A 16,791-nucleotide genomic window follows, 5' to 3' on the forward strand; every position below is an offset into this window, starting at 1 on the left:
GTTTCTCCCTATGAAAAGCCCGTCTAAGCAAAATGCTCGCAGGAATCTGTAGCTCTGCCCGCCTCTTTGCCCTTTTTCGGTCACCCCCGGTTGGCATGATAATGCATAAACAAAATGGTTACGGTTGGCCACGCCCACTTGTAGCTTAATTTGCACTCTTCAGAAACAGAAGGGTGACGTCAGACACTAGGTCCATATCTTCTGCAGTCCATGGCAGGGTTTCTGTAGGGTCTTAACAGATCTTTAAAGCTCAGAATCCAGATTTTAGGGCATTCATTCATTCATTCATTCATTTTCTTTTCAGCTTAGTCCCTTTATTCATCAGGGGTCACCACAGCGGAACGAACCGCCAACTTATCCAGCATATGTTTTACACAGCGGATGCCCTTCCAGATGCAACCCAGCACTGGGAATTTTCTTTCTTTCTTTTTTATTTTTGGGGGCTTAAAAAGTCTTAGATTTACTGAAATATTGTGTTTTTGGTCTTACATTGTCTTTTAACAGGTCATCAGTTTTCTCTGTTCATTTATTGCTTCTCAATCTGGCAAAACCCATACAATCATCAACAATCAATCTCAATGAAACTTCACACTTTTATTTTACACAGTAATTTTTAACTCTCATAATGCTTTAATTATTTTCCTTCAATAACATTTGTTTAAAAGTGCTCTGTGGTTACTGCCGAGGACTCCAACCTGGACACATAGCTGTGCAGATCTAGTTTATTATAGTTTTCAACACTTTTAAAATATTTGTTTATTTTTATTTTAAAGAAAGTTTATATTGGATAAAAAAATATGGATACAAGTGGAGCTTGCTTGTTTTATACAGTATTTAAAATTTTAGGGAAAAAATCGAAAATATTTATAATTATTATTGTAATATTAAATGTATTAAACTTGAATACATTTTTTGAAAATTCATTTGAAAGTTTCCTCAGCCTTTAGCCCTTTATGAGTCTCAAATTTCATTCGTGATGGTCTTAAAAATGTCTTAAATTTAACTGTGAAACCTGCAGAGATCTTGCATGGGCAATTCACAAGCATCAAGAGGTGTTTATTGAGGCTGTTGTCGGCCGCAGCAGTGCCGTACACATGCGCTGTAACACAGGTAAACACACTGACAACAGCAGGAAACTTTCCCTCCTCAAACTTTCCTTTTCCACACACGGGGCGAAGGCTTGTTCTCAACTCACTAAGTCATTAGCAGTAAAGAATGAAGTACAACAATATCACATTAAACAGAACAACACTGAACACGCTACTACACCCCCTCCTTCTGAACTCTTCCACCCTGAAGACAGTCTTGAAACCTGGCTGGAGGTCTCCTCCTTCTCCTGGAACACTCCCTTAGGGGTCTACAACTTTCCTGTTCCGGAACTAAGTCCTCCCCATTCTGTGAACAATCCCTCCTGATCACTAGCGGCCAGTTCAACTGGTTTGGGCACCCACCCTCGGTACCAAACTGTGGTAATGCAGAGCCCTGGTATGGGTTTATCCTGATGTAATGCCACTAATGCCCTCAGGGAGGCAGCTGCACTCAATACACAACCTCACCCAGTTTCTCCAGTATTGTGCATGTCCTCACCCAGTGACTGTCCAGTGTTGGGCATGTCCCCTTCTACCTAACTAACTCTCGGTGGAGCATCTGGCAGGTGTTCTGATCTCCATACCCAACCTGAGCAGGGCTGGAGAGCATGAGCTTGAGTCCTGAACTGCTGTGCAACGTATCATAAGGGCTAGAGGCAGATGTACATCCCAGTCCAACTGATCAATGAAAGTTAACATGGACCAGCATTGCATAAGCCATTTTGTGAAATACTTTATAATGGTCAAGACTAAACAACTTCCCTGTTTGGAGCTTGAGAACAGAGTAAGAATGCCCACACCTACCCATAGACATGTCTCCACTACCAGAAACTGCTGCATCTGGACCCTACATTGTTCTTGTAAACCCTTCTGGGCTGTACACAGACCACAGTGCCTACAGCAGTTCTCCACGTCATGTCTCATTCACCAACCTTTGAGTTTCTGCCTCTAGTCTAGTTTTGGATCCTATTTTCCACCAGCTCAGACACATACACCTGTTGTGGCTCTTTGCACACTGGTTCAGGGCTGTTGCTGCCCCTGCCTCCCGGTGTGCAGTTCATTCCCCCGGCTGCTCTTCTGCATTCCTCCCCACTATATGGCCTTCTAGACAGAGCATCAGCTTAAGCATAGCAAACCCCTGCATGATGTGTCCTGGTAAACTGTTAACCCTGCAGTTCCTCAAGTCAAAGAGCCATTTGGCCATCAGGCTCCTTGAAGAGCATGATCCACTGTAGTTGTGCATGGTCTGAGCACACAGAAATGCTGACTGCACAAATCATACTTGAAATGTCTGATGGCAAACAACTCTTGTCGTGCACTTCTCTCCTCAGAAGTTGGCACTTATCGTGATTTACCATCAGCCCTGCAGATCTCATTCTCTCCAGCACTATTCTCAAGGCTGTGACTGCAGCAATGATGAAGTTCCCATGTGCCAAGATGTCCTCCAGAAACACTAGACACAGCTGCTTTGGAATGTCCTCGAGTGTCCTCATCATTAGGTGCCCAAAGGTTGCAGCAGATTCCAAAAGCCAAAACAAAGAACTTTAATTTGGCAAAAAAGCCTTTACCGGTGCAAAGAGCTGTTTTGGGTGGAGCTTCTGGTGTCAGCGCAACTTGCCAGTATCCACTTTTTAAATCTAGGGAGTTAAACCAGTAAGACTCCGCCACCACATTCAGACATTCACCAACGCTGGGAAGGGGATCCGAGTCTTCTGGTCACTGCATGTCAGTCCATCCATGTGACGGACCTCTGGAGGGCTCATCTTCACTACAAGTCCAGTGCTGAACCGCATTGTGGTCTAACTTAACAGCCATGATTCTTCAGTAAGGCCAACTTCAAAATATAGCGGTCGTGTAGCTCAGCTATCCATACCAGATGCTGCAAGTGCTGACTTCACACTCAGTGTCAACAGACCCCTTCCTTTCATAAGTGCCGCTGTCCAAGTGCCGGCCACTGTCCGGAGCTGAACTGCAGTGTCTTCTGTGTCTCTATGGGCACTACTACTGCGCCCCCTTTCTGTCTCCCATCAGCCAAGTGTCCGTGATGTGTGTGTAGTTGAGAGGGTGAAGGTCTCTGATGAGCTGATCTCAGGCTAGCTCCCCCTGCACTGATGGTGGAGTATGTGCAAATGCTCGTAGTGCCGGGAGTCCTCTGCCTACTGTATAACTCAGATCTGAAACACTGCCTCAATGCCTAAACAGTGCATCACCTGAAAGTGCATCATCAGTTCAGCAGGGCGAGCTGAGGAGCTTTGTGGTCCCTTGACCAAGCATATGCAAGGGCTAATAGTTCAAAGTGACCATGAAGAACCCGTCACTGCGATCTGCCGGAGTATTCTGGCTCTTAACTCAACTACTGAACTCACCCAAACACACAGCAGCTTCACATAGAAGATCATAGTCCAGTTCTATCCTCACTGCTGAGAGTCCAAACACTGACGAGTAAATCCATCCATGCACAGCTCTACAGATCCTGAACCATGTGAGACAGTGGAGGAACAAACTTCACCAACTGACCAAAGTGAAGAATTAAAAGACCGGGAGAGAAGCCGGGCTCAGCTGGACTCCACCATTCTCCTCTCCTCTTGTGCAGAGCTGCAGTCTAGGAGCCGGAGGTGTCCATCGTGGAGAAGCCTGGAATTATTACTGATCCAGCATCCACGACAGACCTGAGGGAGTGTGTTCAACAGGTGACACACACACACACACACACACACACACACACACACACACACACACACACACACACACACACACACACAAACACACACACAGAGGGAGGGAGGGAGAGAAAGCACACATAAATAGAGAGAGAGAGAGAGAGAGGCTCGCACACACACACACACAAACACACACACACAGAGGGAGGGAGAGAGAGAGAGAGAGAGAGAGAGGCAGGCTCGCACACACACACACCCTGGAGTTTCCCCAGCAGTTGTCCTCCTGTCTGTCAGTCAGTCTCTCCCTCCGGATCCTGGATGAATCAGACGGCCAGTGTTTCTCACCCGGTCAGATGTCGGTCCTCCAGGAGCATCGCAGTGAGTGTTTCAGCTTTATTACTGTACAGTTATTATTACTAGAGCTGTTCCTGCAGCTGCTGTCTAATCAAACACAGCTCATCAATAATCCTCATTCAGCTGATCTGATCAGGTGTGTGTGTGTGTGTGTGTGTGTGTGTGTGTGTGTGTCATGAGCTGAGTTTAGTGCTGCTGTAAGGAAAAAGTCAAAATGACCCAAATAACACACACACACACACACACAAACACACACACACACACACACACACACACACACACACACACAGCGCAGCGACCCCGTCCAGATTCCAGAGTCTGAGTGTGTTTGTGTGAGCGCTGAGCGCAGACATCTGCCATGTTCATCAGGACATTCACACTGAATCCAGGAGAGCGGGGCTGAACCCTGAGCTGGATTATTGATTCTGTATTGCTGATCAACTCTCCAGAGCAGAACTCACAAGAGAAACAACAGAGAAGCAAACAGCAGAGTCCTGATCTCAGCTCAGCCGCTGCGTTCATGTGTTGAAGCCCAAACACCAAACATGACCATACACACACACACACACACACACTGATACTGTGATGATGCCCGCGCACCGACACGACATCTGCCCTATATCGCGCTGTGTGTTCTGCAGAGTGTGTGTGTTCTGCAGTGAGTGTGTGTGTTCTGCAGTGAGTGTGTTCTACAGAGTGTGTGTGTTCTGCAGTGAGTGTGTTCTGCAGAGTGTGTGTGTTCTAGGACTGCACAATGCTTGTATGGTGTGTGATATTGGTGTATTGTGATCGGGTTATCGGGTGATCGTGACATTTCCCGGCCTCGTCTCCCATCACTGGTGTCCATGATGAGCTCGGGGTTCACCTTCTGGCCAATAACAGAACAGCACCGACTGGGTTAGGGTGTGCAGTATTCTGCTGGGGACCAGAATCGTGATTCCAGTGCGTCTCTAATGATGAGCTTTCCATGATCAGCTGTACCTGTGTGGAGGACTGCTGGACATCTCACACCCCTGCAGAAGATCAGGGACATGACAACGCTGGATGGAGAAATGATGTTGAGCATCAGGGAAGATGAAGAGCGAGAGACAGAGAGAGAGAGTCAGAGAGAGAGAGACAGAGAGAGAGAGAGAGAGAGACAGAGAGAGAGAGACAGAGAGAGAGAGACAGAGAGAGAGAGAGTCAGAGAGAGAGAGTCAGAGAGAGAGAGTCAGAGAGAGAGAGAGTCAGAGCGCTGTGTGCTTCTGCAGGACAGAGAGAAGAGGAGGAGAAGCAGCAGTGAGGGGTGAACTGAGAAGACGAGACCAGAACTGAGCCCTGAGGGACACCTGAGCAGAGGAGCCGGGTCTCTGAAACCTGCAAATATGATTGGAACAACTCTCTCTAGACCTGTGTGTGTGTGTGTGTGTGTGTGTGTGTGTGTGTGTGTGTGTGTGTGTAATTGATCTGCGGATGCGGTTGGTTCCTCTGTTATCATGAGCAGTTCTTTCAACACACACACACAGGTTGGTTTGTATGATCGTGGTGTGTTTGCGTGCTCATATTACCTTCACAGAGGCTCTGTGTGACCAGATATATGCTCATAATGAAAGTTCAGGTTACACACACACACACACACACACACACACACACACACACACACACAGAGGTTTGTTCCTGTGTGAGTATCCAGTTGTGTACCTGCTGAAGTGTGTATCTGCATGACCGTCTCAGATGACGTGTGTGTACAGCAGTGTTTCCCAAACACACACTCTGTGTCTGCGGTGGTGTCTGAAATGTCCCCACAGCCTTGTTCACTGTTCCCTACAGTAGTCCGCCTGTGTAGTCCTCCTGCAGCATGACTGAAGCGGTGCAGAGGCTCTTCTGTGTGTGTTTTCCTGCTCCATGACTCCCTCACACAGGAAGTATGAGGTGTGGGACGCAGCATGGGTATTGCAGTGCATTGTGGGATTGAGTGAGTGCACTTCAGTGTCCACTATGGTTTTGGACCACACTAGAAGTGGCTGTTCCCTCAACTAGTGCACTATGTAGTGTACAGAGGTGGTTTCTGACAGTGTTCTGGAGTGTGTTCAGGATGCGTCTCTATATCTGCTGTCAGACACACACTCGACAGCTCAGCTGCACCAGGATAAGAGACGCAGACACACTCATCCGCTGACGGTGTGCTGGATTCCTGACACACTGAGGCGGACTCTGCTCTAACATCATCCGGCTGTATCCACATCTCTGAGCTTCTGCAGGAGATCAGTCAGTCCTTCTGAGAGTCCTGCCTGACCTCTGGGGGGCGCCGTACACCACACTGACCTGACCTGCCTCACACAAGTGTGTGAGTGTGTATGAAGTGTGTGAGTGTGTGGTGTGTATGAAGTATGTGAGTGTGTGGTGTGTATGGAGTGTGTGAGTGTGTGGTGTGTATGAAGTGTGTGCGTGTGTGGTGTGTATGAAGTGTGTGAGTGTGTGGTGTGTATGAAGTGTGTGAGTGTGTGGTGTGTATGAAGTGTGTGCGTGTGTGGTGTGTATGAAGTGTGTGCGTGTGTGGTGTGTATGAAGTGTGTGAGTGTGTGGTGTGTATGAAGTGTGTGAGTGTGTGGTGTGTATGGAGTGTGTGAGTGTGTGGTGTGTATGGAGTGTGTGAGTGTGTGGTGTGTATGAAGTGTGTGAGTGTGTGGTGTGTATGAAGTGTGTGAGTGTGTGGTGTGTATGAAGTGTGTGAGTGTGTGGTGTGTATGGAGTGTGTGAGTGTGTGGTGTGTATGGAGTGTGTGAGTGTGTGGTGTGTATGAAGTGTGTGAGTGTGTGGTGTGTATGAAGTGTGTGAGTGTGTGGTGTGTATGAAGTGTGTGGTGTGTATGAAGTGTGTGAGTGTGTGGTGTGTATGAAGTGTGTGGTGTGTGGTGTGTATGGAGTGTGTGGTGTGTGGTGTGTATGAAGTGTGTGAGTGTGTGGTGTGTATGAAGTGTGTGAGTGTGTGGTGTGTATGAAGTGTGTGAGTGTGTGGTGTGTATGAAGTGTGTGAGTGTGTGGTGTGTATGGAGTGTGTGAGTGTGTGGTGTGTATGGAGTGTGTGAGTGTGTGGTGTGTATGAAGTGTGTGAGTGTGTGGTGTGTATGAAGTGTGTGAGTGTGTGGTGTGTATGAAGTGTGTGGTGTGTATGAAGTGTGTGAGTGTGTGGTGTGTATGAAGTGTGTGGTGTGTGGTGTGTATGAAGTGTCTGAGTGTGTGGTGTGTATGAAGTGTGTGCGTGTGTGGTGTGTATGAAGTGTGTGAGTGTGTGGTGTGTATGAAGTGTGTGAGTGTGTGGTGTGTATGAAGTGTGTGAGTGTGTGGTGTGTATGGAGTGTGTGAGTGTGTGGTGTGTATGGAGTGTGTGAGTGTGTGGTGTGTATGAAGTGTGTGAGTGTGTGGTGTGTATGAAGTGTGTGAGTGTGTGGTGTGTATGAAGTGTGTGGTGTGTATGAAGTGTGTGAGTGTGTGGTGTGTATGAAGTGTGTGGTGTGTGGTGTGTATGAAGTGTCTGAGTGTGTGGTGTGTATGAAGTGTGTGCGTGTGTGGTGTGTATGAAGTGTGTGAGTGTGTGGTGTGTATGAAGTGTGTGCGTGTGTGGTGTGTATGAAGTGTGTGCGTGTGTGGTGTGTATGAAGTGTGTGAGTGTGTGGTGTGTATGAAGTGTGTGAGTGTGTGGTGTGTATGAAGTGTGTGAGTGTGTGGTGTGTATGGAGTGTGTGAGTGTGTGGTGTGTATGGAGTGTGTGAGTGTGTGGTGTGTATGAAGTGTGTGGTGTGTGGTGTGTATGAAGTGTCTGAGTGTGTGGTGTGTATGAAGTGTGTGAGTGTGTGGTGTGTATGAAGTGTGTGGTGTGTGGTGTGTATGGAGTGTGTGCGTGTGTGGTGTGTATGAAGTGTCTGAGTGTGTGGTGTGTATGAAGTGTCTGAGTGTGTGGTGTGTATGAAGTGTGTGAGTGTGTGGTGTGTATGGAGTGTGTGAGTGTGTGGTGTGTATGGAGTGTGTGAGTGTGTGGTGTGTATGAAGTGTGTGAGTGTGTGGTGTGTATGAAGTGTGTGAGTGTGTGGTGTGTATGGAGTGTGTGAGTGTGTGGTGTGTATGGAGTGTGTGAGTGTGTGGTGTGTATGAAGTGTGTGAGTGTGTGGTGTGTATGAAGTGTCTGAGTGTGTGGTGTGTATGAAGTGTGTGAGTGTGTGGTGTGTATGAAGTGTCTGAGTGTGTGGTGTGTATGGAGTGTGTGAGTGTGTGGTGTGTATGAAGTGTGTGAGTGTGTGGTGTGTATGGAGTGTGTGAGTGTGTGGTGTGTATGAAGTGTGTGAGTGTGTGGTGTGTATGAAGTGTGTGAGTGTGTGGTGTGTATGAAGTGTCTGAGTGTGTGGTGTGTATGAAGTGTGTGAGTGTGTGGTGTGTATGGAGTGTGTGAGTGTGTGGTGTGTGGTGTGTATGGAGTGTGTGAGTGTGTGGTGTGTATGAAGTGTGTGAGTGTGTGGTGTGTATGAAGTGTGTGAGTGTGTGGTGTGTATGGAGTGTGTGAGTGTGTGGTGTGTATGAAGTGTGTGAGTGTGTGGTGTGTATGAAGTGTGTGAGTGTGTGGTGTGTATGAAGTGTCTGAGTGTGTGGTGTGTATGAAGTGTCTGAGTGTGTGGTGTGTGGTGTGTGGTGTGTATGGAGTGTGTGAGTGTGTGGTGTGTATGAAGTGTGTGAGTGTGTGGTGTGTATGAAGTGTGTGAGTGTGTGGTGTGTATGAAGTGTCTGAGTGTGTGGTGTGTATGGAGTGTGTGAGTGTGTGGTGTGTATGAAGTGTGTGAGTGTGTATGAAGTGTGTGAGTGTGTGGTGTGTATGGAGTGTGTGAGTGTGTGGTGTGTATGGAGTGTGTGAGTGTGTATGAAGTGTGTGAGTGTGTGGTGTGTATGAAGTGTGTGAGTGTGTATGAAGTGTGTGAGTGTGTGGTGTGTATGGAGTGTGTGAGTGTGTGGTGTGTATGAAGTGTGTGAGTGTGTGGTGTGTATGAAGTGTCTGAGTGTGTGGTGTGTATGGAGTGTGTGAGTGTGTGGTGTGTATGGAGTGTGTGAGTGTGTATGAAGTGTGTGAGTGTGTGGTGTGTATGAAGTGTGTGAGTGTGTATGAAGTGTGTGAGTGTGTGGTGTGTATGGAGTGTGTGAGTGTGTATGAAGTGTGTGAGTGTGTGGTGTGTATGAAGTGTGTGAGTGTGTATGGAGTGTGTGATTGTGTGGTGTGTATGGAGTGTGTGAGTGTGTGGTGTGTATGGAGTGTGTGAGTGTGTGGTGTGTATGGAGTGTGTGATTGTGTGGTGTGTATGGAGTGTGTGAGTGTGTGGTGTGTATGAAGTGTGTGAGTGTGTGGTGTGTATGGAGTGTGTGAGTGTGTATGAAGTGTGTGAGTGTGTGGTGTGTATGAAGTGTGTGAGTGTGTATGAAGTGTGTGAGTGTGTGGTGTGTATGGAGTGTGTAAGTGTGTGGTGTGTATGGAGTGTGTGATTGTGTGGTGTGTATGGAGTGTGTGAGTGTGTGGTGTGTATGGAGTGTGTGAGTGTGTGGTGTGTATGGAGTGTGTGATTGTGTGGTGTGTATGGAGTGTGTGAGTGTGTGGTGTGTATGAAGTGTGTGAGTGTGTGGTGTGTATGGAGTGTGTGAGTGTGTGGTGTGTATGGAGTGTGTGATTGTGTGGTGTGTATGGAGTGTGTGAGTGTGTGGTGTGTATGAAGTGTGTGAGTGTGTGGTGTGTATGAAGTGTGTGAGTGTGTGGTGTGTATGGAGTGTGTGAGTGTGTGGTGTGTATGAAGTGTGTGAGTGTGTGGTGTGTATGAAGTGTGTGAGTGTGTGGTGTGTATGAAGTGTGTGAGTGTGTGGTGTGTATGAAGTGTGTGAGTGTGTGGTGTGTATGGAGTGTGTGAGTGTGTGGTGTGTATGAAGTGTGTGAGTGTGTATCAGTAATGGACGCTGGTGTTGCTGAAGCGCTGGAATGGCGTCTGCGCTCTTCATTAGTGAATATTTGAGTTGGGCTGTGGTCCTGTGTGATTGGCTGTTGTCATGACGATGGTGATGCTGATGCCGACGCCCCCTGTGGGCTTGGGTTACTGTATTCAGCAGGTAAAGCAGCAGAGATGTTCTTCAGGTGTGTGTGTGTGTGTGTGTGTTTAGTTTCCCATGATTGGTCTTGTGGCTGATGGAGGAGATATTAGTGAGTGTAGATGAAGATGTGCTCATATCTACACACACACACTCTCACACACACATATAAACACACACACGCTGCAATGCTGTGTCATCCTCGTCTCCAGTGTTTACTGCCGGGTAAATCTCCTCCTCACCACTGTAAACCTGTGTGGTCAGTGTCCCGGATGTTTGTTCATTACACACACACACACACACACACACACACACACACACACACACACTACAGCTGCAGAGATCTTTGTAAACAGTGTGTGTGTGTGTGTGTGTGTGTGTGTGTGTGTGTGTGTGTGTGTGTGTGTGTGTGTGTGTGTGATGTAGAGATGTGCTTGAGCTGCACACATCTGTGTTTACTCCACATACACTAAATCCAGCGCAGGAGATCGAGAACTCGCTCCCTCTGTTCTGTTCTGTTCTGTGTGTTATGTTGTGTTGCTAACAAACACACACTGCTGAAGCGTCAGGCATAGCCAGTATCTGTGATGTGTGTGTTATACAGTGGACAGACGCTGTTGTGTGTGTGTGTGTGTGTGTGTGTGTGTGTGTGTGTGTGTGTGTGTTATACAGTGGACAGACGCTGTTGTGTGTGTGTGTGTGTGTGTGTGTGTTATACAGTGGACAGACGCTGTTGTGTGTTGTGTGTGTGTGTTATACAGTGGACAGACGCTGTTGTGTGTGTGTGTGTGTGTGTGTATTATACAGTGGACAGACGCTGTTGTGTGTTGTGTGTTGTGTGTGTTTTGATTGATAGGCGGATTTGATTATATGTAGCTATAGAGAGCCGATGAGAACATGTAGACCCTTTAATCAACTAACCTCTGGAAGCAGCAGGTTGCACGGGTTTGGCTGAAGGATCTGTTCTTTTAGGATTAGGTGAGTGTTAGGCAACCGGCTTCTTTGAATATTAGTTAATCCTGCATCCTCTGACTATTTTCAGAGTGTCGACATACTGTCCGTGAGAAGAAGCGCAAACCCGGGGTGAGGAACTCTGAGCGATGTTGGTCTCTAATGAACATACAATTTAGAATATCGGACCCCAGATATAGATCAGTACTTTACATTAAATCATAAATGATGAATGTGATCCGTTCACACAATTAGAAATACAGTCTAAATTTTAGGATCATTTCAATTGGAGTCAGATTGAATTCGGAGCTAAAAAACACGAATATAAATACATTCTAATAAATAATAAAATTAAACTTTAAAATTAAAAATTGGGACATTAAACCCTCGAGCGTGCTGTTAGTTTCATCATTGGGCTAATAGATGGACTCTTACAGGAGAGATGTTAAAGTGGCACAGTACAGTACACGAGACACAGATATTGAACAATACTGCAGTCTATACTGAGCCTCCAGACTCCCGTTACACAGCAGCAGCAGGAGCAATATGGTTTGTAATTACCCGCCGGTTATTAAAACAGTCCACGCTTCCAAATACTGATGTCCGTATGCATTTCCTTTATTGAACACCGTGAAAACTAATGGATAAATAAACAAACCAAATGTTTAACACAAACATAAATTGACAGGACATCAAAATAAATTATTACAAAACAATGTTTGCTTGACCGTGTTGGCCAGATGAGCAGCTGTAGAATAAGCAGGAGCGTTGAACAGGAGCTTGCGCTGAGATCTCACCATGCTGAGTGACCACACAAACTCTCACAGGGTAAATCAACCAAAGAGAACCATGTGACCTCCCACTCAAGCCAACCGGAAACAAAGAAATTAGTAACATAAACATAAACATACACATTCAAATAATGAAATAGAAAACAATAAACCAAACACAAGCTGACTAATCAGCGTCAGCTACAGTGTTTATTTGCTCAAACCGAGAGCTCCGCTTTATAGAGAGCTCATGCTGAATGTTGCCCTCTCAGAAAACAGCTACACGGAGGAACAGTGATGCACCTTCATAAAAGCTGAACCATATACAGATACGAGCTCTCATGATGCTGTTCTGCACCTGTTATGGTACAGTATAAGAGCTCCATCAGTGTTGGACACTCCTTTATTACAATACCTATGATCATTATGACTGAGGCGCAGGGGTTATGAATAACTTCCAGATTAAACATGAATCCTCATATAAAGCACATGTTTAAAGAAACTCTTCAACATTCATTATTAACATCTATAAAACAAAACAACTGCTAAAGAAAGACTATAGGTGTTTAAACTAAACACTTAAGGCATTATTATTAAACATTATAATAATTTTCTGATAGACACAGTTTCATTATTGATATCTGCACTGATGATATTTGGTGTTTGCTCTCCTCTGCACACGTGAGCCGGCAACAGTCCTGCATATGCAAAGTGTTGATGCAGACATTTACTACTGATCAGACACTGAGCATCTCTCATCACAATACTCTTACACAATTATATTTCTATTTTAAAATGAAGTCAATTCTATGAACTTTTAAGTGCTTATAAGCTCACAGAGGTTGTGAGGTTGCAGACGCGTCTCCCGCTTTCGGTTAGAGCGTGCACGCCTGTTGCAATAATGGCTGAAGTCGAGGAAGATGTGCGAGTTTATACTGCGGTCACCCATGATCATCTGCGGTTCCGAGAAGGACGGTCACGCTGTCTGTGCAGTGAGTCTATCGGGCCAGATCACCCGGCCTCAAGTTCAGTCTCGGTTTTTACTCCAAGATGTCAACAAGAACAGTTTGATAATGTGATGCACACATCGAACTGACATGACAACATACAGCTCCAACCTGAAACTCACGCTGTGGTCAGAGTCAACTTTATCCACATCTGAACATTATTAATAGTAACTATGGGATAACTAAAGAAACTGCTGTATACTGGAACACCAGATCAGCCCTGCACACATTACTCATTCACACTGTTAACCATTACACATACAACCTTTAAACAGGATTTTACTAACATTAAACACTGTATATATTACTATTGTTAACAGAATTATTTTATTCATCTCTGTGTAATTTCTGCATTTTTAATAACTCATTTCTTATAACAGTTTTCTTTTCTCTTTGCCACGACAGTAAATAATATTAGACTAGATATTCTTCAAGTGACGTGTAAAGTAGGGTAAAGTTAGGGTAATTAGGCAAGTCATTAATGATGGTTTGTTCTGGAAACAATCACAAAAAAGCTTTTTACTATTTACCATTTATAGAAAAGCTATTGAAAACTATTTACTTGAGTAATTTTTTCATCAGATACTTCTTTACTCTTTCTCGAGTAACTTAAAAGATTGTTACTTGTACTTTTACCTGAGTATAGATTCTGCATACTCTGAAAAGCACCAATCAGAAGCTGCATGTGTATGATGTCATCATGTAGACTCTTACAGAGTGTGTTACAGTATATTAAACACACACACACACACACACACACACACACACACACACACACACACACACACACACACAAAACACTGAAGTGTTCTGATACAACACGTGAACCAATCATCATCATCATCATCATCACAGAGGACACCACACTGCTGACACTGGACATGTGACATGTCTGAAATACTGGACATCCCTGAGTGTGTTGGTGTCTGTGTGTTAGGGTTAGGGTTAGGTCTCCCCCTAGTGGCTGTGTGCTGCAATGAACATCACTGATGGTGTGTGTGTGTGTGTGTGTGCTGCTGCTGTCTTCCTCTAGTGGCATAAATGAAAGGAACTATAAAACAGGAGTAATTAGAGGTATAGAGGTATGGTCAGGTGTGTGTGTGTGTTCCTCTGCTGTACATGAGTGTATGTGTGTGTATGTTTGTTTCTGTTGCACAGTTGTGTGTGTGTGTGTATGTGTGTGTGTGTGTGTGTTTGTGTGCTGTATTGTTTTCTCTGTGCTGCTCCTCTTCTCCACTAGAGAGCGCCAGAGTCTCCTTCAGTGTAATCAGCAGATTAATAAAGCAGACAGCACGAATCAGTCAGTGTTGATCAGTCAGTGTTGTTGATCAGTCAGTGTTGATCAGTCAGTGTTGTTGATCAGTCAGTGTTGATCAGTCAGTGTTGTTGATCAGTCAGTGTTGATCAGTCAGTGTTGTTGATCAGTCAGTGTTGTTGATCAGTCAGTGTTGATCAGTCAGTGTTGATTAGTCAGTGTTGATCAGTCAGTGTTGTTGATCAGTCAGTGTTGATCAGTCAGTGTTGTTGATCAGTCAGTGTTGTTGATCAGTCAGTGTTGTTGATCAGTCAGTGTTGTTGATCAGTCAGTGTTGATCAGTCAATGTTGATCAGTCAGTGTTGTTGATCAGTCAGTGTTGATCAGTCAGTGTTGTTGATCAGTCAGTGTTGATCAGTCAGTGTTGTTGATCAGTCAGTGTTGATCAGTCAGTGTTGTTGATCAGTCAGTGTTGATCAGTCAGTGTTGTTGATCAGTCAGTGTTGTTGATCAGTCAGTGTTGATCAGTCAGTGTTGTTGATCAGTCAGTGTTGATCAGTCAGTGTTGTTGATCAGTCAGTGTTGTTGATCAGTCAGTGTTGATCAGTCAGTGTTGATCAGTCAGTGTTGATCAGTCAGTGTTGTTGATCAGTCAGTGTTGTTGATCAGTCAGTGTTGTTGATCAGTCAGTGTTGTTGATCAGTCAGTGTTGTTGATCAGTCAGTGTTGATCAGTCAGTGTTGTTGATCAGTCAGTGTTGTTGATCAGTCAGTGTTGATCAGTCAGTGTTGTTGATCAGTCAGTGTTGATCAGTCAGTGTTGTTGATCAGTCAGTGTTGATCAGTCAGTGTTGTTGATCAGTCAGTGTTGATCAGTCAGTGTTGTTGATCAGTCAGTGTTGTTGATCAGTCAGTGTTGTTGATCAGTCAGTGTTGTTGATCAGTCAGTGTTGATCAGTCAGTGTTGTTGATCAGTCAGTGTTGATCAGTCAGTGTTGTTGATCAGTCAGTGTTGATCAGTCAGTGTTGTTGATCAGTCAGTGTTGTTGATCAGTCAGTGTTGATCAGTCAGTGTTGTTGATCAGTCAGTGTTGATCAGTCAGTGTTGTTGATCAGTCAGTGTTGTTGATCAGTCAGTGTTGTTGATCAGTCAGTGTTGTTGATCAGTCAGTGTTGATCAGTCAATGTTGATCAGTCAGTGTTGTTGATCAGTCAGTGTTGTTGATCAGTCAGTGTTGTTGATCAGTCAGTGTTGTTGATCAGTCAGTGTTGTTGATCAGTCAGTGTTGATCAGTCAGTGTTGTTGATCAGTCAGTGTTGTTGATCAGTCAGTGTTGTTGATCAGTCAGTGTTGTTGATCAGTCAGTGTTGATTAGTCAGTGTTGATCAGTCAGTGTTGTTGATCAGTCAGTGTTGTTGATCAGTCAGTGTTGTTGATCAGTCAGTGTTGTTGATCAGTCAGTGTTGTTGATCAGTCAGTGTTGTTGATCAGTCAGTGTTGATCAGTCAGTGTTGTTGATCAGTCAGTGTTGTTGATCAGTCAGTGTTGTTGATCAGTCAGTGTTGTTGATCAGTCAGTGTTGTTGATCAGTCAGTGTTGATCAGTCAGTGTTGTTGATCAGTCAGTGTTGTTGATCAGTCAGTGTTGTTGATCAGTCAGTGTTGATCAGTCAATGTTGATCAGTCAGTGTTGTTGATCAGTCAGTGTTGTTGATCAGTCAGTGTTGTTGATCAGTCAGTGTTGATCAGTCAGTGTTGATTAGTCAGTGTTGATCAGTCAGTGTTGATTAGTCAGTGTTGTTGATCAGTCAGTGTTGTTGATCAGTCAGTGTTGATCAGTCAGTGTTGTTGATCAGTCAGTGTTGATCAGTCAATGTTGATCAGTCAGTGTTGTTGATCAGTCAGTGTTGTTGATCAGTCAGTGTTGTTGATCAGTCAGTGTTGATCAGTCAGTGTTGATCAGTCAGTGTTGATCAGTCAGTGTTGATCAGTCAGTGTTGATCAGTCAGTGTTGTTGATCAGTCAGTGTTGATCAGTCAGTGTTGTTGATCAGTCAGTGTTGATCAGTCAGTGTTGATCAGTCAGTGTTGTCAGAGGAGCTCCTGCTGTTGTTCATGTCTTTCCTCAGGGTTTGCTGAATGTCTTCGTCAGTCATTAGTGTTAAGGTGTGAGCACATGACTGATCCTCCAGTCCTGATTGGTGAAAGGTGTATTCCTTGATGAGTGAAGAGCGGTGTGTTGTTGTATAGTGTAGTGTAGTGTACATACCTATCAACACTCCCATTTTCCCCAAGAGTCTCCCGTATTTCAGGCCCATCTCCCGTATCGTTCTGTCTCCTAGAAAACTCCCGGAATTAGTGGGATTAAGGTCATCAGAAATGTCTCGTTTTTTAATTCGCTCATTTCATTTAAAACTCCAGCTAGTGTGTGACAGACCTTAAATCTCTTGGTTTCCTGAACACTGTCTGTGCCAAAGAGCTAGGCGAGTGAAAGTTTGAAAAAACAGTCAAAGTAACATTATTGCATATTGTACATGAAGATTAACAAACGTGCGCATGCAAAAGATGCCGAATGTGAATACCTCACAGCTTTATTCTGGGATAACCACTCTCAAT

General features: G+C 45.0%; 1 protein-coding gene across 2 annotated transcripts in view; it reads left to right on the top strand.

Annotated features, from left to right (window-relative positions):
* The first annotated feature begins 3,884 nt into the window (after positions 1-3,884).
* dpp10 (dipeptidyl-peptidase 10 (non-functional)) overlaps positions 3,885-16,791 on the top strand; it is a 58,560-nt gene continuing 45,653 nt past the window's right edge. The window contains exon 1 of one of the 2 annotated variants that reach the window (XM_087268480.1): positions 3,885-4,126. In XM_087268480.1, coding sequence (XP_087124606.1) covers positions 4,067-4,126 — 60 coding nt within the window. In that variant the 5' untranslated portion in view covers positions 3,885-4,066. The remainder of the gene's footprint in view (positions 4,127-16,791) is intronic. The other variant, XR_015499930.1, reaches the window with a different exon arrangement.

The sequence above is a fragment of the Danio rerio genome, chromosome 9 (assembly GCF_052040795.2).
Source record: "Danio rerio strain M-AB ecotype USA chromosome 9, GRCz13ab, whole genome shotgun sequence".
Taxonomy (NCBI): Eukaryota; Metazoa; Chordata; class Actinopteri; order Cypriniformes; family Danionidae; genus Danio; species Danio rerio.